This window comes from Hemitrygon akajei, chromosome 1 (genome assembly GCF_048418815.1).
Source record: "Hemitrygon akajei chromosome 1, sHemAka1.3, whole genome shotgun sequence".
Classification (NCBI taxonomy): Eukaryota; Metazoa; Chordata; class Chondrichthyes; order Myliobatiformes; family Dasyatidae; genus Hemitrygon; species Hemitrygon akajei.
Window position 1 is genome coordinate 175,642,470 of NC_133124.1, and position 24,683 is coordinate 175,667,152.

Consider the following 24,683-nt stretch of genomic DNA (forward strand, 5'->3'; position numbering starts at 1 on the left):
CTGATAATAAATTTTACTTTGAACTTAAAATCCACCTTCCTCCCCATCCCTCCCCCTCCCTTGTTTATGGATCATCATTGCAAATTCCAGACCTGCTGGATGGGGGAATGCGGAAAGAGGGGGGTTCCTCGGAATTGTGATGGGGGGTGGGAAATATTGTTGAGTAGGGGAGTGATTTAAGGTACTGAAAGTGTATGTAGACTTGTTTACCACCACAGGAGGTGGAAAGTATGAAGCAGAGTCAGCAGAGCAGAGAGTATCACCGCCCATTATCAAACTACGCATGTTCTGTCAGGTTGAGAGTGTAACAGGAACAGCCCTTCTGTCATCTCACTGCCACACTGCCTTCCAGCTCAGCCACACGTCTCTGTGACTCTAACCACCAGGAGTGGGGATTTCCGAGATTCCTCCCACACGGAGGAAGTACTGCCCAATCCACAGAACGCCTCCGGATCCCACAGCAGGATCAAAGCCAACATTTCTCGGCTCTGTTTGCCTGAATCAGATCAGGAAGAGGTGAATCCGAACCAAGGCTGCTGGTGAGAGATGTGACCGTTGGGGCTGAGGGGAGGCATGACTGGGTGTGGGGCGGGGGGGGGGGGGAAAGGTGGGGAGACTTTGTTACTAATTTAACTCTGGCTTGTGTTGGTACTTGCAAAGTTACCTCATCATTGACTCGGATTTAGGAAAGGGAAGCCAAGTTCGGCAAAGTTTCTTGGAGTTTTCTGTTTGGTGTTGTCACAGACAGAATTGTGGAAGGACAAACAGTAGTGGTTGAAGTGTACAAGGATTAAACGTGAGTGATCGTTAAACAGAATTAGAACATGCAGGGGTGTATGTGTGGGGATTAATGGACAGAGAACATTGTTGTGCTTGTATTAGATGCGGGATCGAACAGAGCCACTTCACGAGTTAGACCTGGGGAGGATCGTCTGTCATATCCCCAAGCCTGCAGCTGATGTGATGCTGGGAGGGTTGTGAGAACAATTTGTAGGGATCAGGAAAGGAAGGCGAAAGAAAATCCGGTGGGAGGTAGCGAGGTCATCTCCAGAGAGAGAGAAACAAAAAGTAACGCTGACATTTAATGGTGAAGGACTGTGAGTCACTAGAGTCCTGAGATTTGACTGTGACAGCCAACATAGAACATAGAACATAGAACACAGAACACAGAACACAGAACACAGAACACAGAGTTTCAGACATGACAACACACTACGGCCCTTCGTCCCACGATATTGTGCCATTCTTTTAACTTACTCCAATATTATTGTAACCCTGCTCTCCAACACAAATAACCTCCATTTCTCTTTTGTGCATTTAACTGTGTAAGACTCTCTGAAATGATGATAATGTATCTACCTCTGCCACCTCTCTGATGGTTCGTACCATGCACTCACAACACTCTATGAAAAAAACTTACTTCTTGCATCCTCATAGAAACATAGAAAACCTACAGCACAACACAGGCTCTTTGGCCCACAAAGTTGTGCTGAACATGTCCCTATCTTAGAAATTACTAGGCTTACCCATAGCCCTCTATTTTTCTAAGCTCCATGTACCTATCCAAAAGTCTCTTAATAGACCTTATCGTATCCTCCGATCACTTTAATGCCCTCTGATAATCACCATTGCTGCTTTGGAAAATAAACTGCTTGCTGTTCTCTGTGACTACGCATCTCATCATTTTATACCGCTCTCTCAAGTCACCTCTCATCCTCCATTACTCCAAAGAGAAAGCCCTCGCTCACTCAACCTTTCCTCATATCTCTAATCCAGGCAGCATCCTGGTAAATTTCTCTGCACCCTCTACAAAACGTCCACATTCTTTCTGTAATGGACAGGGAAGGGACCAGAGGATTGGCGGATAACTAATGTTGTTCTGCTTTTTAAAAAAGGCTCTAAACATAAAACAGGAAATGATAGACCAATGAGTCTGACATCAGCAGTGGGAAAGTTATCGGACAGTATTCTAACAGACCGGATATATAAGTATCTGGGGAAAAATGGACTGATTAAGGATAGTCAGCATGGTTTTGTGTGTGGTAGGTCATGTCTAACTAATCTTATAGAGATTTTGAGGAAGTTACCAGGAAAGTGGATGAAGACAAAGCAGTGGATGATATCTACATAGACTTTTGATAAGACACTTGACGAAGCCCCACATGGGAGTTTAGTCGCTCGGCATTCAGGATGAGCTAGTAACCTGGATGAGACATTGACTTTGTGGGAGAAGCCAGAGAGTGGTAGTAGAGTGTTGTCTTTCTGACTGGAGGCCTGTGTCTAGTGTTATGCCACAGGGATTGGTGCTGGGTCCTTTCTTGTTTGTCATCTATATCAATGATCGGGATGATAATGTAGTTAAATTGATCAGAAAATTTGCAGATGATACCAAGATTGGGGGTGTAATGGACAGTGAGGAAGGCTATTGTGGCTTTTAGAGCAATCTGAATATTTGGAAAAATGGGTTGAAAAATGGTAGATAGAATTGAATGCAGACATGTGCAAGGCGTTGCAGTTCAGCAGGACCAATCATGGTCGGCCTTACACAGTGAACGGTAGGGCACTGAGGGGTGTGGTAAAACTAAGGGACCTGGGAATACAGGTCCATAATTTGTTGAATGTGGCATCACAGGTAGACAGGGTCGTAAAGAAAGCTTTTGGACCGTTGTCCTTCATAGATCAATGTATTGAGTAGAGGAGATGGGATGTTATGTTGAATTCATACAAGACATTGGTGAGACCTAATTTGGGGTATTGTGTGCAGTTTTGGTGACCTACGGATGGGAAAGATATGAACAAGTTTGAAACAGTACAGAGAAAATTTACAAGGATATTGATGAGTCTGGAGAGCCTAAGTTATAAGGAAAGATTGAATAGGTTAGGACTGTATTCTTTAGAACAGTGAAGATCTGATAGAAGTATACAAAATTATGAGGGCTATAGATTGGATAAATGCAAGCTAGCTTTTTCCACTGAGGTTGGATGGGATTACAACCAGAGGTCATGGGTTAAGTGTGAAAGTTGAGAAGTTTAAGGGGAACATGAGGGGAAACTTCTTCACTCAGAGGGACGTGAGAATGTGGAATGAGCTGCCAGCACAAGTAATGAACTCGTTTCCAACGTTTAAGAGAAGTTTTGAGAGGTACATGGTTAATAGGGGTATGGAGGGCAATGATCCTGGCACAAGTCGATGGGAGAAGGCAGTTTAGATTGTTTTAGCACTGACTAGTTGGGCCAAAGGGTCTGTTTTGGGCTGTACTTCTCTATGACTCTATGACTAATGAGTTGACCAGAAGGAAGCACAATACTCCATCCAGAGCCGAGCACAATACTCCAACTAGACTCGAACACAATCGTCCACGTGTGGTCTAACCAGGGTTTTATAGAGCTGCAACATTATCTTACAGTTCTTGAACTCAATCCCCTGATTGCTCTCTTAATACCCCTCTCAGCTTGCCCGCAGCTTTGAGGGATATATGGGTGTAGACTGCCCTTGTGCAGGTACAGAGAGCAGTCAGGAAAGAGCAAGGGGGCTGGAGGTAGAGAGGAGTGCCTCACCCCTATTCCCACAGGGGGGAATGTCCCCTGGAATACCGTGCACTGTTATGGTTTCCATCACTGAGGATGGTCAGACTCCATTCCGGTGGGGAAGTGGTGAACATTTGTCAGACCAATTGTTGGGACGGTGGTGTTGGGTGGGGGGCATGTTGTTTGGAGCGATCAAGCAGATTGGGACATGTGGCCCCCTAGAATACAGAAGGAGAATGGGGTGGAGGGGGTCTCATTGTTCTTACAGGGAAAAATACAGGATGTTTACCCCAGGGAAAAGAGGTCAGACGGAGAGGCATGGGATGGGAAGAGAATTCTTCACCCCAGGGGTGGGGAGTCTTGGAAATTTCTCCTCCCCCCAACCCCCAGAGCCTGGTCAGAGGGGAGATGCAAAACTGAGAGGAGTAGGGGATGAAGGAGAGGTTTAGTACAGGGAGCCTAGGGCTGATCAGCTGGGATCTCGCTGAAGGGAGGATCGGTGAGGAGGGCCGAATGGCCTGCTGACAGATTCCTGGTCTTTTAGCACCCTCGAGAGGGGAGGGGGGAGGGTAAACGGGAGAAAGGGATGTCCACAGCCAACTCTGGTGTGAGATACTGCCGGAGAGGCTGGGGGAAACAGATAAATCTACCTCACCCCCACCAACCAAACCCTCCCTCTGCAAATGCTCCCCCCACACTCTCCCCTCCCTCTCTAGCCCTGCTCTCTCTCCCCCCACCCCACCACCCGACCTCCTCTGTGCAGTGTCTCCTCAACACCCTCTTCACTCCCTCTCTACCCCTGCACTTTCCCTCCTCCATGCATGTGCTCTACCCACCCTATGTCCCCACTTTCCCTCTCCCAACACATTTCACACATTCCCCCTATCCTCTACCACCATACTCCCCAGCCCCACATTCCCTTTCCAGCCCAGCTCCCCTCCCTCTCCCTCTCCCCTTTCACTCCCCCACCCTCTCCCCTCACTCCTCCTACACCTCTCCCCTCTTTCCTCCCAGCCACTCACCTCCCACCCTCTCCCCATCTCTTTATCTCACTCCCTCTTCCTCCTTCCCTCATTCTCACTCGCCTCTCTCTGCCCCTCTCTCTCATTCCATTCCTCCCTTCCTCTCTCTCTATACCCCATAGTCTCTGCCTCCCCTATTCTCGTCCCTCCTGTGTCTCTCATTCCCTCAACTCTCTGCTCTTCCTCATTCTCTCTCTTCTCTGGAGAAGCCCTCGGGCTGCAGTCGCAGATGTGAGGGGGTGCCTGAGGCTACCTCTGTCAGAGAGGGGCAAAGAGAGAGGGAGGGAGAGACAGAGGGGATAAGAGAACAAGGGAAGGTGGGGGAGAGGGTGGACGGGAGGGGAGGAGGAAGAGGAGGAAGGAAAGGGGGATTTATTATTTGATTATTTATTGTTAATAGTTTTGTTGTATGCACAGTTTGTCCTGTTTTACACACTGGTTGTTTGAATGACTTTGTGTGTAGTTTTCCACTGATTCTATTGTATTTATTTACACTTTCTCTTGCCACCAGAAAATGAATCTCAGGGTAGCTTATGGTGACCAATACGTACTCGGGTAATAAATTTATGTTAAACTTTCAACACCTCTGTGTTTCACCACCTCCTCTTGCAGCCCAGTCCAGCTATCAGCCTCGCTGCCTGTGTAAATTAAATGCCCCTCAGATCCTCTTTAAACTTCCTTCTCTCACCTCTCCCCACCGCCCTCTCAGAAACCAGAACGGTGATCGGTGCAGCACAGGAGAAGCCCAGTTCACTTGTGATAAAGGGTACTGTCTACCCTATCTACGGCTCTCATTATCTTGGTTATATAATCAAAGTCTTGGCTATCTCAGCCACCTGAGGCCAGATTTACCACTCTCTAGCTAAAGAAATTGCTCCTCAGTTCTGTCCTTGTATTCTGAGGCTGTGCGTTCTGGCCCAGACTTTCCCACTATAGGAAACACCCTCTCCAGGACCACACTGTCTACGCCTTTCAACGTTCGGTCTTGAGATCACCCCCTCAGTCTTCTAAACTCCAGAGCGTACAGGCCCAGAGCCATCAATAGTGGCTCATGCATTAACCCTTTCAGAATCTCTTGCCAGAATCATTCTTATGAACATCCTCTGGACTCTCTCCGAACAGGGAGGTGCATTTAACGGTGGCGAGGACGGTGATGGAGGGAGGTGCAGTTGAAAGGAAGACTAATGTAAACTGAAACTGAGAGGTTTGGGAGAGCGAGGAGGGGAGGTTCAGTGTGTAAGGTTTGCTGAAAGTGGCGGAGAAAGTGGTTAAGAAGCTGACAGGATGCTGGTTTTATAAATAGATTACAGAACTAAGATGGTGAAGGAGATACAGCAGACACTAGTTCTGCAAATGTGTGCATGGAGTTGGTGCAGGGTTCTCCTGGTCAGCAGAAAGTCTCATTAGCTGCTATCTACCATCACTGTGGGGCCTGTATGTGTCCAGGACAAAGAAGAAGACAGGAAAATTCAGGTGGACACTACACACCCTGCAAACTGCCTTTTCCAAAAGTTCCATCTGAAAAGTGCTTTTAGAGCGATTAAATCAAAAAACTTCATGCAAACTAGGCAAGCACGGTAGAGTAGTGGTTAGTGTGAGACTTCACAGCACCAGCAGCGAGAATTCAATTCTCACTGCTGTCTGTGAGGAGTTTGTACGCTCTCCCCGTGACCTTGTAAGTTTTCTCCAGGTGCTTCATTCCTCCCACATTACAAAGACATACAGATTAGGGATAATAAGGCTCAATGGCATGGGAAGAGGCCATTCTGCCCATCACCTTCCTGCAGGTGTTAAGAGATGTTAAAGAGTCATGCTATTCCAAACCTTGAGTTCTGCAATGAGTGGAGACCTCGTTGAAACGTGTCGTTCTTCACAAATGGGGAGGGTTTTTCTTCAGGGTGGGGACTGCCTTGAAACAAGGTGTCACCTGTTCCATACAGACATGTTCAGGAGTTAACTTCAGTGGGGAGCGGGCGATGGAGTGGTGCTGAGGGTGAATGGGGTAGGGGGCTCAAAGGGGTAAATGGCCTCCTGATTTTTGTACCCCCAGTCAATCCATCTTCCTCAAGCACACAAGTGCAAGGGTTTTATGTGTTCAAGGCCCTCTGATCTGAGGGCTTCCAGAAACCCCCACCCTGTCTTTAAGGTCAGAGGGGACAAGAAAGGTTTATGAGGATATTACCAGGAAGTTAAGTCAGGACAGAGTGAACAACAGGGCCTTGTGGAGTGTTGTAGAACAGAGGGACCTTGTGGTACAGCTACATGGTTCCCTGAAAGCGGACACAGATAGTTAGGGCTCTGATAAGGTGTCTGGCACGCTGGCCTTCATCATTTAGGACACTGAGTGCAGGGTTTGGGACGTCAGCTTAGAACTGTACAGGACAATGGTGAGACCACATGTGGAGTGTAGTGTGCAGTTCTGGAGGCCCAGGTACAGGAAGGGTGTCATTAAACTGAAGAGAGAGCAGGAGAGATTCACCAGGATGTTACTGTGACCGGAGGGCTTGAGTTATAGGGCAGGGTTGGACAGGCTGGGACCGTTTCCCCTCAAGTGAAGAAGACAGAGGGGTGACCTTATAGAGTTTAATAAAACCATGAGGGGTGTTTTCCACAGGGTAGGGGAGTCTAAACCTAGAGGCACAGGTTTAAGCTGAGAGTGGGCCATAAACTGTAGGCACAGAAGTAGGCCATTTGGCCCATTACGTCTGCTCTGTCATTTCATCGCGGCTGATCCATTTCCCTCTCTGCCTTCTCTGCATATCCCTTCAAGCCCTGACGAATCAAGAATCTATCCGCTTCAGCTTTAAATATGTCCAATGGCTTCAGCTTGCAATTCAACAAGCCTTTCTCATCTCTGTGCTGAAGTAGGGCTGTGGCCTGCAGCTAACGGGCTCCTGAACCGGCTGCAGAGATGACTGGCCTTGTCACTCTGAACTCACTTTGTGAACTTTATTTCTGAATGTTATTTCCTGACCGTTTATTGTCTGAACGATTTGCTCTAGTTTTCAAACATCGGGTGTTTGGTAGTGATCTTCTTTTAATGGGCTCTATTGGCTTTCTTTGTTTAGTGGCTGCCTGTAAGAGACAAACCTCGAGGTCGTATATAATATATAAACTTTGATAATTAATGTACTTTGAACCTTGTACTTTAGTGATTGAGCCTGCAGTGTAGGGGTTCCCAACCTGGGGTCAATGGACTCCTTGGTTAATGGCTCAGAAACGATCGGGAGCCCCTGCCCTTGTGCCTCCCTGGGCAGAGAATTCCAGAGCTTCACTGCTCTCCGCAGAATCTCTTGTGTTTCTGCCTCTCACCGTGTCTGGTTCCAGCACATCCTCTGAGAGGGTGCAGGGAGAGGCAGGGGAGGAAGAGAGAGAGGGAGATGGAGGGGAAGGAGAGGGAACAGGCAGAGAGTGGTGGTTAAGACTAGTGGAGAAGTGGGGATGGGGAAGATGGGGGAAGAGGCAGGGGGAGGAAGTTTGTAGAATGACATTGGATGGAGGATGACAGACGGTGTGGAGGGAGCAAGTGAGGGGGATCAGGAGTTTGGGAGGGGAGATTGTTGGAAGAGGTAGAGAGAGGAGGAGAAAGAGGGGGACAGAGAAAGAGCTTTGAGTGGAGGAGGCGAAGGGAGAGGAGATAGAGATAGAGAGGAGGGAAAAGAGGTTACGACAAGAGAGAAAGAGAGAGAAAAATGGAGCAGTGAAAGTATGGAGACAAGGGTAGGAGACGATGGGGTGGGGTGGGATAGACCATCTCATTCACCTCAACCTCCATTTTCCCTAACCCTCTCCTTACATTCCTCATTCCCTGTGGTCTAACTCCCTCTCCCTCTTACTAAATCCTCTCTATTCTGTACCCTTTCCCTCGCTCCCTTCCCCTCTCCCACTTCCTCACCTACCTCAATCCCCTCTCTCCCATCTCCCTTCTCCCTTGTCTTTCCACCCTTTCCTTTCTGTTCCTGTCTCTCTCTCTCTCTGCCCCTCCTGTCCTCTCCCTCAGCCACTCCTTCCCTCTCGCCACTCTCTTGCCCCAATCCCTACCTTTCTCCCTCACCACTTTTACCCCTTCTTCCCAGTTTTATTCTCTCCCAGCCTCTCCCTCCCCTTCCTCTCCCTTCTCTCCTCACGTTCTCACTTCCTCCACAGTTTGTTCTTCCTCTCTCTCCCAACTCTTCTCTACTCTACCCAGTCTGGCTCTCTCCCCATCTTCTCTCTCCCACCCTTTACACTTCCTCTTTCTCTCTATCTTACTTTCTCTGACTCTTTCCCCATCTCTCTTTCTCTCTCAGTCACTCTTCCCCTTCTCTCTCTCTTCCTGGTCTCTCTCATTTTCTCTCTTTGTCTCCCTCTCCTTCTCTCCCCCTTTTCACCCCTACTCTCTTCCTATCCCTCCTCCCTTTCTCCCTCTCCTCTGGAATTGGGCTGGATGTCATAATGAGCCCATATCGTGTCCAGTGTGCCCTGCATTTCTACAGACGGGGACGTGATACCAGCGGCAGTTAGTGTGATTGGTGAGAGCGTGGTGAATCTGAGCCCGAGGACCCCAGGGTGAAATCCCCTCCTCACCAGCTCACACCACCAGTCGTGCTCGTAGGATCTTCCACATCCCCCCACCTCACCACCCTATCACTACCCCAGAGAGAAAGGTTATACTCCTGGGCAAGTCAAAATGAATCAGTTCCTGGAAACCCCAAACCCCATCTCCGACCACATTCCCGATAACTTCATCCCCAGCAACCTGTCAGTCCCAAACTGCCAGCCACTGAGATTCCCTGCTCTCTGCACCAGGGAATTCTGAGGATTTCCAAATCTCGGAGTAAAGAGATTCCAAATCCTAGTTCCCTCCGTCCTGACACTGAGTGATCGCAAGGTTCTGGTCTGGAGGGGTGGGGCTGCCGGAGTGGATTCTGAGGTGAATCAGACACCCTTTGCCAATAATTCCTGTCTTGTTTTCAATTGCAGATGCTTCAGCATGATGATGAAAACCGTCCTATTGATGCTCCTCAGCATCCCCCAGGGTAGGTACATCCGAGGGGCAACTGGAGTTTGCTGAAGGAGGCAAAAGTTTTCAATATGGAGAGGCAGAGCTGGAGAAGGGGAGAGGACTGGGATAGCATTACATGGTACAGAGAGTGAAAGGAGAGTGGGGATTAAAGAGGCTGGGAATGACGTGGGGGGGGTATTATGGGTCAAAGGGAGTGAGAGGACAGTGGGAATTAAAGAGTGCAATTATTGGGGGAGAGTGGGTATTAAAGGGTGCAGTTACTGAGGGGAAGTGGGTATTAAAGGGTGCAGTTACTGAAGGGAGAGTGGGTATTAAAAGGTGCAGTTACTGAGGGCAGAGTGAGAATTAAAGGGTGCAGTTACTGAGGGGAGAGTGGAAATTAAAGGGTGCAGTTACTGAGGGGAGAGTGGGTATTAAAGTGTACCAGAGCGAGCAAAGAGTGGGTATTGAGTAATGCAGAGAGGATATTAAAGGGCGTAGAAAGAGGGGAGTGGGTATTAAAGAGCACAGTGAGTGAGGGAAACGTGAAATATTTTCACATGCTCTCCAAAGTCTTTGCATGTTTCCTCAAGTGAAATGCCCAGAACTGGACTGGATTATCCAGCTGTGATTAAACTGATGTCTCGTAGCCTAGAATGATGCAGAACACAGCACAGTACAGTACAGGAACAGACCCTTCAGCCCATTGAGTCTGTGCTAACCCTGGTGTCAATGATACTGAACCCATCTGCCTGTGATGTCCACCTGCTTCCATTCCCTGCACATCTGTTTGTTTCAGCACAACCTTGTGGGCCGAAGGGCCTGTTGTTGTACTGTACTGTTCTATTTTGCAATCATGTCCATATGTAACAGCCCCTTCACAACCTCTATCACATCTGTCTCCACCAGCACCGCAGCAGCACATTCCACGCACCCGCCACTCTCTGTGTAAAATCCTTTCCACACATCTCCTTTGAACGTTCCCCTCTCTCCTTAAAGCAATGCCTCCTTGTATTTGACATTTCTACCCTGGGAAAAGACTCTGTCTACTCTATCTCTGCCTTTCATAATCTTATTAATGCTCAGATCTCTGAGCTTCTGACGTTCCCAAGAAAACAACCCAGGTTTGTCAGACTTCTTACAGCTCCTGCCCTCTAATCCAGGCAGCGTCCTGGCGAGTGTCTTTTGTACTCTCTCCAGATTCTCCACATCCTTCCTGGAATGGAGTGACCAGGGCTGAATTCATTACTCAGCTTACAGCCCAGACAAAGTTTTGTAAATCAGCAGCATAACTTCCTGACTTTGGAACTCAGGGTGTACAACTAACAAAGGCATGTGGTGTGCTTTGACCTCCCACTCCACATCACTACAATCTTGTACGTTATTGTTCACCAGCGCTGCACTTTCCTGACACTGTCACAGTTCCTCAGCATTCACTCTCACTCTCTTCCCTCGCCTCTCCCACTCCCCCCTCTCTACTCCCTCTTCCCCTATTCCCTTTTCTCTCCACCTCTTTCCCTCCTTCCGTCCCGCTTCACTCATACCCACTATTCATTCTCTCCCTCTCTCCCCCCTCCCTCCCTCTCCCTCTCCCCTCTGCCCTCCCTCTCGTCTGATGAAGGGTCTTTGATCTGAAATATTGACTGTCTGCCTGCTGAGTATTCACAATGCCTCTGATGTTATTTCTCCAAGGTCTATGTGACAGTTTTACTTCACTAGACTGTGCCTTCGGGATCTGCCCCATTCTCTAACCACCTCCCTTTCCCTCTCCTGGGGAGCTCTGCATACCTAACCAAATTCCTCTGGTGGCTTAAGAAATTCAGCAAGCCTCCAGTGACCATCACCAATTTTTAATCAAGCAAGCCAGGTTTCATGGCTTTGAACGGCAACTGACCTGCCTGTGACAAGAAACGGCATGTAGTAGGAGGTACAGGAGCCTTTGTTCATTTGTCATGTGTCGTGTTGGATGACGTAGGCGATCATGGTCTTTCCATCACCATGATAGGTTTTGGGCAAATTTTTCTGCAAAAGTGGTTTGGCACAGGAGCCTCCAGTGACAAAAAACCAGACTGAGGAAGTTATTGCCGTATACCAGGGTTTCTCAACCGGGGTTCCGCTAGGTCGCTAGGGGTTCCACCAGAAATCGTGATTAAAAATAAACATAGTTTTTTGAACTTTGCACAACACCGTTAGCAATCTCATTAGAGGTCACTCAGTGCAGTGTGTAGTGGGACTGTGTTTATTCGGTTGAGTCTGGAGGGGAGGACGGTTGGCTTACGAGGAGCGTGAAGTGTGTTTTCTGAGCATTGAATGGACTTGCCCAACTTGGGCTGTGACGTCTGCCTCTCCAAGTGTAAAATACACAGGGGTATTTTATTAACCTCTGTGTGGTACGGGCATGTCTGACGGTCCATTGTGGTGATTTTTGAAGTGGAGTTATCAGATGGAAGAAGAGTATTCTAGGCAGAGGCCCACGGACAATCCTGATAAGGTTAATGATGAAGAATTACAATCCTCTGAGACATTTCAGTGCACCAGTGCAACAATGGACACAAAAAGTCTGTCTGTACAGTGAAAGCTACTGACCACTGGGTTTTACACGGACTGGTGATCCAGGTTGCCCTATTCGATTGTGTCCAGTCTACAGCAAACAACTAACAAATGCAGCAACGGTTCCAGCAAAATTGAAAAGATACTTACTTAACTACAAATCACAGCCAGATGACATGTAAAAGCATTGATTATTTTACATGGCAATTGGAATCTCAAAACGGAGTAAAGCTTTTGTTAATAAAGTCACAGTCAGTAAAAGACTAAGGAAGCAAGGAATTTAGTACTGGAACTTATTACCCAGAAATATGAAAAGTCACACAGTTGGTAAGAACCTAATAATGCCAGCATGTAAGATTATACTAGGTGAAATGCTAGGAAAAGGTGCAGTACACAACATTGAAAAGGTTTCACTCTCAAACAGAACGATAAGGCAATGTATTGATGACATGCCACATGATGCTGAAGAGGTTTTGTGTGATAAACTGAAGAACAACAACTTCTTTATGCAGGTTGATGAGTCAACAGATTTCACCAATAAATGTCATGTTGTAGTATCTGTAAGATTTGTAAATGATGGTGAAATCTTATTCTGTTGCAAAGAATAGCCCAAAACAAGCAAAGGCCAAGATATATTTAATGTTTTATCTTCGTATCTGGAAGCGAAAGGTCTGTCTTGGAGGAACTGTGCTGGCAGCTACACTGATGGTGCCCCATCAACGGTCGGCTCCATGAGAGGTTTGGTTTCTCTTGTGAAAAAAGAAAATCCTGACGTTGTCACAACGCCGCTCTCTTTGCACAGAGGATTGATGTCAAAAACACTTGAAGATGAAAAGAGTTCTGAATGGTGCTACAAAAATGGTTAACTTTATTAAACAAAGACCAGTTCACTCGAGAATGTTTAAAAAATTGTGTGGAAACCTGGACAAAGAGCACTCCAATCTCCTGCTACATACGGACGGTGGTTGAAAGCTGAATTGCAGGAGTACTTTTTTTTTTAGTAATTTATTTTTTTATTGAAGTTCATCAAACAAACATTTCCATAAGATGTATTTCAGACATTGTACCTATATATCACAAATCTCCACAAAATATTTATCTGAGGTATACACTTATAGAAAAGGGTGGAAAGAAAAAAATAAGCAAAAGGAAAGAACTATGTACAAGTAGGGAGTGATCTTTTTTTACAACAGATTCATTGATTTGTGAGAATAAAATCAGGCCTATGAGGCATTATGTAGTTAAACCATTTTCCCCAGTATGAATCAAATTGTTCCAGCTTATGATTAACAGGTGCTGTTATCTTCTCCATTTTGTAAATGTCCATTGTAATTTCCATCCATGTATTTAAAGTTGGGCTCTCCTGTGATTACCATTTCCTAGTAAGAGTCTTTTTACCAGCCGCCAACAGTATATTCATTAAATATTTATCTCTATTTAACAGGGAGGTTACTATCATAATGGGATTTCTGAGAGGGTGTAATAAAATATCTTATCAAGTTTTTCCATCCAAGCTCCCTCCATTTCTGTGAACTGGTACACTTCCATTGATACCTCCATATTGTCGTCCATTCTTCCTCAGATATAATTATCCCTCCTTCCTTCTCCCATTTTGTTTTAATGTATGAAGTCGAATGTGTTTTCAGATTTGACAACCTCTTATAACCATATAACCATATAACAATCACAGCACGGAAACAGGCCATTGCGGCCCTCCTAGTCCGTGCCGAACTCTTAATCTCACCTAGTCCCACCTACCCGCACTCAGCCCATAACCCTCCACTCCTTTCCTGTCCATATACCTATCCAATTTTACCTTAAATGACACAACTGAACTGGCCTCTACTACTTCTACAGGAAGCTCATTCCACACAGCTATCACTCTCTGAGTAAAGAAATACCCCCTCGTGTTTCCCTTAAACTTTTGCCCCCTAACTCTCAAATCATGTCCTCTCATTTGAATCTCCCCTACTCTCAATGGAAACAGCCTATTCACGTCAACTCTATCTATCCCTCTCAACATTTTAAATACCTCGATCAAATCCCCCCTCAACCTTCTACGCTCCAATGAATAGAGACCTAACTTGTTCAACCTTTCTCTGTAACTTAAGTGCTGAAACCCAGGTAACATCCTAGTAAATCGTCTCTGCACTCTCTCTAATTTATTGATATCTTTCCTATAATTCGGTGACCAGAACTGTACACAATATTCCAAATTTGGCCTTACCAATGCCTTGTACAATTTTAACATTACATCCCAACTTCTGTACTCAATGCTCTGATTTATAAAGGCCAGCGTTCCAAAAGCTTTCTTCACCACCCTATCTACATGAGACTCCACCTTCAGGGAACTATGCACTGTTATTCCTAGATCTCTGTTCCACTGCATTCCTCAATGCCCTATCATTTACCCTGTATGTTCTATTTGGATTATTCCTGCCAAAATGTAGAACCTCACACTTCTCAGCATTAAACTCCATCTGCCAACGTTCAGCCCATTCTTCTAACAGCATAAATCTCCCTGCAAGCTTTGAAAACCCACCTCAGTATCCACAACACCTCCTACCTTAGTATCATCAGCATACTTACTAATCCAATTTACCACCCCATCATCCAGATCATTTATGTATATTACAAACAACATTGGGCCCAAAACAGATCCCTGAGGCACCCCGCTAGTCACCGGCCTCCATCCCGATAAACAATTATCCACCACTACTCTCTGGCATCTCCCATCTAGCCACTGTTGAATCCATTTTATTACTCCAGCATTAATACCTAACGACTGAACCTTCTTAACTAACCTTCCATGTGGAACTTTGTCAAAGGCCTTGCTGAAGTCCATATAGACTACATCCACTGCCTTACCCTCATCAACATTCCTTGTAACTACTTCAAAAAATTCAATAAGGTTTGTCAAACATGACCTTCCACGCACAAATCCATGCTGGCTACTCCTAATCAGATCCTGTCTATCCAGATAATTATAAATACTATCTCTAAGAATACTTTCCATTCATTTACCCACCACTGATGTCAAACTGACAGGTCTATAATTGCCAGGCTTACTTCTAGAACCCTTTTTAAACAATGGAACCACATGAGCAATACACCAATCCTCCGGCACAATCCCCGTTTCTAATGACATCTGAAAGATCTCCGTCAGAGCTCCTGCTATCTCTACACAAACTTCCCTCAAGGTCCTGGGGAATATCCGGTCAGGACCCGGAGATTTATCCACTTTTAAATTTCTTAAAAGCGCCAGTACTTCCACCTCTTTAATTGTCATAGGTTCCATAACTTCCTTACTTGTTTCCCACACCTTACACCATTCAATATCCTTCTCCTTAGTGAATACCGAAGAGAAGAAATCGTTCAAAATCTCTCCCATCTCCCTCGGCTCCACACATAGCTGACCACCCTGATTCTCTAAGGGACCAATTTTATCCCTCACTATCCTCTTGCTTTTAATATAACTGTAGAAGCCTTTCGGATTTACTTCCACCTTATTTGCCAAACCAAACTTGTAACTTCTTTTAGCTTTTCTAATCTCTTTCTTAAGTTTCCTTTTACATTCTTTATATTCCTCAAGCAATTCCTTTACTCCATGCTGCCTATATCTATTGTAGACATCCCTCTTTTTTCGAACCAAGTTTCTAATATCCCTTGAAAACCATGGCGCTTTCAAACCTTTAACCTTTCCTTTCAACCGAACAGGAACATAAAGATTCTGTACCCTCATAATTTCACCCTTAAATGACCTCCATTTCTCTATTACATCCTTCCCATAAAACAACTTGACCCAATCCACTCTCTCTAAATCCCTGCGCATCTCCTCAAAGTTAGCCTTTCTCCAATCAAAAATCTCAACTCTAGGTCCAGTCCTGTCCTTCTCCATAATTATATTGAAGCTAATGCTATTGTGATCACTGGACCCGAAGTGCTCCCCAACACATACATCTGTCAGCTGACCTATCGCATTCCCTAACAGGAGATCCAACACTGCCCCATCTCTAGTCGGTACTTCTATGTATTGTAGCAAAAAACTATCCTGCACACATTTCACAAACTCTAAACCATCCAGCCCTTTTACAGAATGAGCTTCCCAATCTATGTGTGGAAAATTAAAATCTCCCACAATCACCACCTTGTGTTTACTACAAATATCTGCTATCTCCTTACACATTTGCTCTTCCAACTTACGCTCCCCATTAGGTGGCCTATAATACACTCCTATCAGTGTTACTACACCTTTCCCATTCCTCAATTCCACCCAAATAGCCTCCCTAGAGGAGCTCTCTAATCTATCCTTCCAAAGCACCGCCATAAAATTTTCTCGGACAAGCAATGCAACACCTCCTCTTCTGGCCCCTCTTACTCTATCACACCTGAAGCAACTAAATCCAGGAATATTTAGTTGCCAATCACACCCTTCCTGCAACCATGTTTCACTAATAGCTACAACATCATAATTCCAGGTATCAATCCACTCTTTAAGCTCATCCACCTTTCTTGATACATGCTTGAAATGATTCTACTACTGTTATCTGAATTATATGCTTTTCTAAAGAGCTCTATCAAGCATGTATGTGCCTTGGTTACATTTTTAAGCGTCTTTTTAACATATTGTCGCATTTGTAAATACTGATAAAAATCTTGTTTTTCTAATAAGTGTTTCCCTTTAAGCATTTCAAAACTGAACTGTGTTCCTTCTTTCATTATGTTGCAAAGAACTGTTATTCCTTTAGCTGTCCAGTCCTTAAATCCAGCATCCAATTTATTTGGTGTAAAATCCGAGTCATATGCACACCGTTTAAGAACTGCAATATCTTCCTCTAGATTATATTCTTTTATAGTAGTTCTCCATATTTTAAGAGTCAATTTCACCCATGGCTTATCAATAGTATTTATGTACCTTTGCAGGTTGTTATAAGCCAAAATTGCTTGTATGGGAATGGGAAGTACCCGCTCCTCAATGTTTTTCCACTGAGCGTCATATGATGGGTTGCACCAATATATCACAACTCTCAACTGTGCTGCAAAATAATAATCTCTAAGAGAAGGTAGGCCCCATCCCCCATTTTCCCTTGCTAATTGCAAAGTTTTGAGATGAACTCTAGGCCTTTTACCCTGCCAAATATACCTTGATAGCATCTTGTTCCATTCATTGAATTGATTTTGATGAATCTCTATTGGTCGGGTCTGAAAGAGATATAACAGTCTGGGCAGTATGTTCATATAGTATATAGACTATATGGGCAGTATATAGACTCAATCCTTGAGCTGAGACTGAAAAAAGGAATCAGGTTCCATCTTGCCACATCTTCCTTAACTTTTTTATATAAAGGCTGATAATTACACTCTGATAATTTTGCGAAACCTTTTGGCATAATGATGCCCAAATATCTGAAAGATAGTAGGCCAGGTTTCAATGAGTGCTTTGAAGATGACGAACGGCTGCAGAAACTAGCCTACTTAGCAGACATATTTCATCATATGAGCCAGTTGAACAGGTCTCTGCAAGGCCTCAGAGAAAATGTTTTGACTTCAAGTGACCAGATTCTTGGATTTAAAAGGAAACTAAATCTTTGGAAAAATCATGTTGCAAAAGGAAATCTTGAAATGTTTCCACTGCTTGGTCTTGAGAGTGAGGAAGGATATCAGAAAGTCTCGAGTCCGATTGTAAACTACCTGGAAGAACTGTAGAACAAAATTGAACAGTATTTTTCCTCCAACACAAGTGTATGACTGGGTGAAGGACCCTTTCTCTGAATCATCTGCTCAGCCAGAGAATTTGACTTTGAGAGAAGAGGAGGAACTTTGTGAGCTGCACTCTGATCATGTACTCAAGATGAGATTTACCGACCTGCCCCTGGACAAGTTCTGGATTTCTATGAAAGAAGAGTATCCTGCCATTCATAGGAAAGCAATGAAAATTTTAGATGAGATTAGATTCAACTTTATTGTCATTGTGCTGAGTACAGATACAAAGACAAATGAAATGCAGTTAGCATCTAACCAGAAATGGAAAGAATAGTGTTAATTAAAAAATAACTGTGAATAAATGTAAGTGCTATAGCACACAAATATAAAAGTACTGAGACAGTACAATATGGGTGCAATACTGCTTAGCACTGTGATGTGAGGTTCAGCAGGGTCACAGCCTCAGGGAAGAAGCTATTCCTGTGCCTGCTGGTGGGGGAGCGGAGGCTCCTGTAGCACCTACCGGATGGAAGGAGAGTAAAAAGTCCATGGTTAGGGTGAGATGCATCCTTGATAATGCTTTTTGCCCTGCCCAGGCAGCGTTTATGGTTGATGTTCTCAATGGTGGGCAATCGGGTGCCGATAATCTGCTGGGCAGTTTTCACCACACGCTGGAGTGCTTTGTGGTCTGATACGGGACAATTGCCATACCACACTGAGATGCAGCTGGTGAGTATGCTCTCAATGGTACAGCGGTAAAAGTCTGTCAGTATCCTGGGACAGAGGTACTTACCAGATTTACCAGATTTCGAATGAAAATTTTGCTGCAGTTTTCAACTTATGTGTGTGAGCGAGCATTTTCTTGTTTAAGAAGCATCAAGAGCAAGGACAGAAATCGTCTCATTTCAGTTGAAGCTGCAGATATAATAATTTTTACACAAGTGTTCCCTGAGACCTGAAAATTACTTCAAAGGGTTTCTCCAGGGCAGAAGGATTGAGAAAGGATGCCCCACACCATCAGGCTCCCAAACTGGCGTGGATATATGAACTCAGTATAACTCTGATCTGATTCTACAACCTACAGACTCACTTTTAAGGATTCTACTACTTGTGTACTCAGTATTTTTTTATTTGGCTAATATGAGAGAGATTAATTACAAGGTGCTTGGAGGAGAATACAGGGGAAATTCAGGTTTTGTACATGGGGAGTGAAGGGTATGTGGAAGTCACTGCCAGGGGTGGTGGAAGAGGGAGATTCTTCAGGGGTAAAACAGAGACTCTTATACAGGCACAAAGATGAAGGGAAAAATGGAGGGTTATATGGGAGGGAGGGAGGAAGGGTTATAATAATCTCTGAGTATGTTAAATGGTCGACACAACATTGTGGACCGAAGGGCCTGTTCCACTGACTGAAGGAGAGTTGTTGTCTCGACAGGAGTTGCCTACTCATTGTGGAATGTCCGAACACCACAGAACATCATGGCCTCGAATGGTTCCTGTGTGCGGATCCCCTGCAGCTTCAATCATCCAGCAAACTATCCGCTCACTGAGGTGAAGTGGTTGAAGGACAACAAGACTCATGGGACCCTTGTCATTGATTCCAAAGAGCAATCAGCCCCTCAGTTCCAGCAGAGAGCTCAACTCCACCCACAGTGGGAAACTAAGAAAGACTGCACATTGACTATTACTAATCTCACCCATAAGGATGTGGGCCGGTACTACTTCCGAATGAAGAACAACCAAGGTGGGAAGTATTCCAGTCCGGATGGAGTCCTGGTAAATGTATCAGGTACGTCCACAGACTGGAACTGATGCTGTTAGGAACCGATCACAGGCAGAACGGATTCCTTGTCTTCCTGTCCTGAAGACCTGACCTGGCTCTTCCTTTACAGATGCTCTGACCTGCGTATCAGATTGAGTACACCGTGCACAGTTCCAGTCTCCGTATCCCTGGGTCAGACCCACACTGGGAGCACCGTGCACAGTTCCAGTCTCCATATCCCTGGGTCAGACCCACACCGGGAGCACCATGCACAGTTTCAGTCTCCGTATCCCTGGGTCAGACCCACACCATGAACAGTTCCAGTCTCCATGTCCCTGGATCAGACCCACACCGGGAGCACCGTGCACAGTTCCAGTCTCCGTATCCCTGGGTCAGGCCCACACCGGGAACACCGTGCACGGTTCCAGTCTCCGTATCTCTGGGTCAGACCCACACCGGGAACACCGTGCACAGTTCCAGTGTCCGTGTCCCTGGGTCAGACCCACACCGGGAGCACCGTGCACAGTTCCAGTCTCCGTATCCCTGGGTCAGACCCACACTGGGAGCACCGTGCACAGTTCCAGTCTCCATATCCCTGGGTCAGACCCACACCGGGAGCACCGTGCACAGTTCCAGTCTCCGTATCCCTGGGTCAGAACCACACCGGGAGCACCATGCACAGTTTCAGTCTCCGTATCCCTGGGTCAGACCCACACCGGGAGCACCGTGCACAGTTCCAGTCTCCGTATCCCTGGGTCAGACCCACACCGGGAGCACCGTGCACAGTTCCAGTCTCCGTATCCCTGGGTCAGGCCCACACCGGGAGCACCGTGCACAGTCCCAGTCTCCGTGTCCCTGGGTCAGACCCACACCGGGAGCACCGTGCACAGTTCCAGTCTCCATATCCCTGGGTCAGGCCCACACCGGGAGCACCGTGCACAGTTCCAGTCTCCATATCCCTGGGTCAGACCCACACCATGAACAGTTCCAGTCTCCATGTCCCTGGATCAGACCCACACCGGGAGCACCGTGCACAGTTCCAGTCTCCGTATCCCTGGGTCAGACCCACACCGGGAGCACTGTGCACAGTTCCAGTCTCCGTATTCCTGGGTCAGACCCACACCATGAACAGTTCCAGTCTCCATGTCGCTGGATCAGACCCACACCAGGAGCACCGTGCACAGTTCCATTCTCCGTATCCCTGGGTCAGACCCACACTGGGAGCACCGTGCACAGTTCCAGTCTCCATATCCCTGGGTCAGACCCACACCGGGAGCACCGTGCACAGTTCCAGTCTCCGTATCCCTGGGTCAGAACCACACCGGGAGCACCATGCACAGTTTCAGTCTCCGTATCCCTGGGTCAGACCCACACCGGGAGCACCGTGCACAGTTCCAGTCTCCGTATCCCTGGGTCAGACCCACACCGGGAGCACCGTGCACAGTTCCAGTCTCCGTATCCCTGGGTCAGGCCCACACCGGGAGCACCGTGCACAGTCCCAGTCTCCGTGTCCCTGGGTCAGACCCACACCGGGAGCACCGTGCACAGTTCCAGTCTCCATATCCCTGGGTCAGGCCCACACCGGGAGCACCGTGCACAGTTCCAGTCTCCATATCCCTGGGTCAGACCCACACCATGAACAGTTCCAGTCTCCATGTCCCTGGATCAGACCCACACCGGGAGCACCGTGCACAGTTCCAGTCTCCGTATCCCTGGGTCAGACCCACACCGGGAGCACTGTGCACAGTTCCAGTCTCCGTATTCCTGGGTCAGACCCACACCATGAACAGTTCCAGTCTCCATGTCGCTGGATCAGACCCACACCAGGAGCACCGTGCACAGTTCCATTCTCCGTATCCCTGGGTCAGACCCACACCGGGAACACCGTGCACAGTTCCAGTCTCCGTATCTCTGGGTCAGACCCACACCATGAACAGTTCCAGTCTCCATGTCCCTGAATCAGACCCACACCGGGAGCACCGTGCACAGTTCCAGTCTCCATGTCCCTGGATCAGACCCACACCGGGAGCACCGTGCACAGTTCCAGTCTCCGTATCCCTGGGTCAGACCCACACCGGGAACACAGTGCACAGTTCCAGTGTCCGTGTCCCTGGGTCAGACCCACACCGGGAACACAGTGCACAGTTCCAGTCTCCGTATCCCTGGGTCAGACCCACACCGGGAACACAGTGCACAGTTCCAGTCTCCGTATCCCTGGGTCAGACCCACACCGGGAGCACCGTGCACAGTTCCAGTCTCCGTATCCCTGGGTCAGACCCACACCATGAACAGTTCCAGTCTCCATGTCCCTGGATCAGACCCACACCGGGAGCACCGTGCACAGTTGCAGTCTCCATGTCCCTGGATCAGACCCACACCGGGAGCACCGTGCACAGTTCCAGTCTCCGTATCCCTGGGTCAGACCCACACCGGGAGCACCGTGCACAGTTCCAGTCTCCATATCCCTGGGTCAGACCCACACCGGGAACACCGTGCACAGTTCCAGTCTCCGTATCTCTGGGTCAGACCCACACCGGGAACACAGTGCACAGTTCCAGTCTCCGTATCCCTGGGTCAGACCCACACCGGGAGCACCGTGCACAGTTCCAGTCTCCGTATCTCTGGGTCAGACCCACACCGGGAACACCGTGCACAGTTCCAGTCTCCGTATCTCTGGGTCAGACCCACACCAGGAACACAGTGCACAGTTCCAGTCTCCGTATCCCTGGGTCAGACCCACACCTGGAGCACCGTGCACAGTTCCAGTCTCCGTATCCCTGGGTCAGACCCACACCGGGAGCACAGTGCAGAGTTCCAGTCTCCGTATCCCTGGGTCAGACCCACACCATGAACAGTTTCTGTCTCCATGTCCCTGGATCAGACCCACACCGGGAGCACCGTGCACAGTTCCAGTCTCCGTATCTCTGGGTCAGACCCACACCAGGAACACAGTGCACAGTTCCAGTCTCCGTATCCCTGGGTCAGACCCACACCGGGAGCACCGTGCACAGTTCCAGTCTCCGTATCCCTGGGTCAGACCCACACCGGGAGCACAGTGCAGAGTTCCAGTCTCCGTATCCCTGGGTCAGACCCACACCATGAACAGTTCCTGTCTCCATGTCCCCGGATCAGACCCACACCGGGAGCACCGTGCACACCAGGCAGTTCCAGTCTCCGTGTCCCTGGGTCAGACCCATAGCAGACACACCAGGCAGTTTCAGTGCCCTTATAGTAGAGTTGGTCCACACCGGAAACACTGCGCACGATGCCGGTCTCCATATTCCTGTGTTGAGCCTCACTGGGAGCACTGTACGTATTCCCATTTCCATATCCCTGGGGTAAAGCACACTGGCATCGACTGCAATCATACAAACTGTCTACACTGATTAATCCACTCTCTCTTTCTCAGATGTGTCCAACTTGCCAATGATTTCCACACCTGAGGAGATCATCGACGGAAGGGAGGTGTCGTTAACTTGCTCTGTGAGATACGGCTGCCCAGGTCACCTGACATGGACGGGTGCAGACGGATTAGCTGAAAAATCTTCAACAGAAGCTCAGAGCGCGGACCTGTACGTCGAGTCAATCAGCCTCACTCTGAGATTTGTCGCTTCCTACCGGGATCACGGCAGGACACTGAGCTGTGAGCATTCGTCCTCACTGGGAAAACCTCCGTCCCAAACTATCACCTTAAACGTGAAGTGTGAGTATTGGGAGCTGCTGAGTGTCACAGAAACAGACAACAGGCTCGGCTCAGTGAGACCCATCACCTCTTGTCAGAGTGAGGAGGGTCAGGATCAGGGTCAGACTCCAGACCACAGACTGAGCACAGTGGGAGGGGTGGTCAGGAGACAGCGCAGTGGGAGGAGGCATTGCAGGAGAGTCAATGGGGTGTTATGAGATGGATAGTGAGGAGGGAGTGTTGTGGGAGGGGTGAGGAGGGTGCACTGTGGGAGAGGTGGTGAGGAGGGAGTGTTGTGGGAGGGGTGAGGAGGGAGCTCTCTGTGAGAGTCACACTGTTTTCCTCTGCTCTGTGGAGGATAAACCCTTTCTCTGACGTTTGGCTCTTTTGGTTGCACAGATGCTCCCAGGTTTGCAAACCTCACCCTCTCTCCCTTCAAGACCATCAGTTTCGGTGACTCTGTGACATTGGAGTGTGTGGTCGGGGACAGTAACCCTCCAGTAACAAACTACAGATGGTATCAGTCAAATGGTGCAAGTTCCCAGACATCAAGGGCAACATATCAGATCTACAGTGCTTATAAAAACACGGAGTACGGGTGTGAAGCCAACAATTCAGTAGGAAAAGCCGCCTCTGAGAGAACTAAACTGCCGGTGTATGGTTTGTATCGATGGCTCCTCAACCTTCGGCCTTGTTATATTCATCAGTCAGCTGCCCCGTGACCTGACCCGAACCCTCCCATTCAACCATCATCCGTTCACTCAGCATCCTGCACTGGACAACACTGTCTATCACCGACACCCCTCCCGTCTCTGTGACCCCCTTCAGCCACTGCACCCCTCCCTGTCTCTGTGACCCAATTCTGGTCCCTACACCCTCCCCATCTCTGTGACCCCACTCCTGTCCCTACACCCTCACTGTCTCTGTAACCCCCTCCCCCGGCCCCTACACCCCTCCTCATCTCTGTGACCCCCTTCAGCCACTGCACCCCTCCTCGTCTCTGTGACCTCCCCTCTGATCCCTACACCCCTCCCCTTCTCTGTGACCTGTTCCACCTCTGTCCCCTACAGCCCTCCCATTCTCTGTAATCACCCCCTCCCGGCCCCCCACCCTTCCCATCTCTGTTACCCTCCCTCTGGCCCCTATTCCCTTCCCACCTCTGTAAACTCATCTGGCCTCTACACCCTCCCAGTCTCTCTAACCTTCTCCAGCCACAACACTCCTGCATTTTACAGTACCCCTCTCCAACCCCTACAAACCACTCTGTCTCTGAAACCCCATCCAGCTCCTACACTTCTCCTGGCCTCTGTAATTCCCTCCAGTCCCTATAAACCCTCTCCATCTCTGTGACCCTTCCCAACCCCTACACATCTCCCAGTCTCTGTGATCCCCTCCAGCCCTTCCATTTCCCCCATCTCTGTGTTACACCTTTAGACCCCTCCCTGTTCCTGT

At 47.8% G+C, this 24,683-nt stretch overlaps 1 protein-coding gene across 1 annotated transcript in view; it reads left to right on the forward strand.

Moving 5' to 3' along the window:
- Nucleotides 1–347: 347 nt before the first annotated feature.
- The window catches only part of LOC140726738 (B-cell receptor CD22-like), a 195,404-nt gene continuing 171,068 nt past the window's right edge, over nt 348–24,683 (forward strand). The window contains exons 1-5 of the mRNA XM_073043547.1: nt 348–539; nt 9,513–9,568; nt 19,223–19,576; nt 22,959–23,252; nt 23,631–23,891. Of these exons, the coding sequence (XP_072899648.1) occupies nt 9,523–9,568; nt 19,223–19,576; nt 22,959–23,252; nt 23,631–23,891 (955 nt within the window). The 5' untranslated portion in view covers nt 348–539; nt 9,513–9,522. The remainder of the gene's footprint in view (nt 540–9,512; nt 9,569–19,222; nt 19,577–22,958; nt 23,253–23,630; nt 23,892–24,683) is intronic.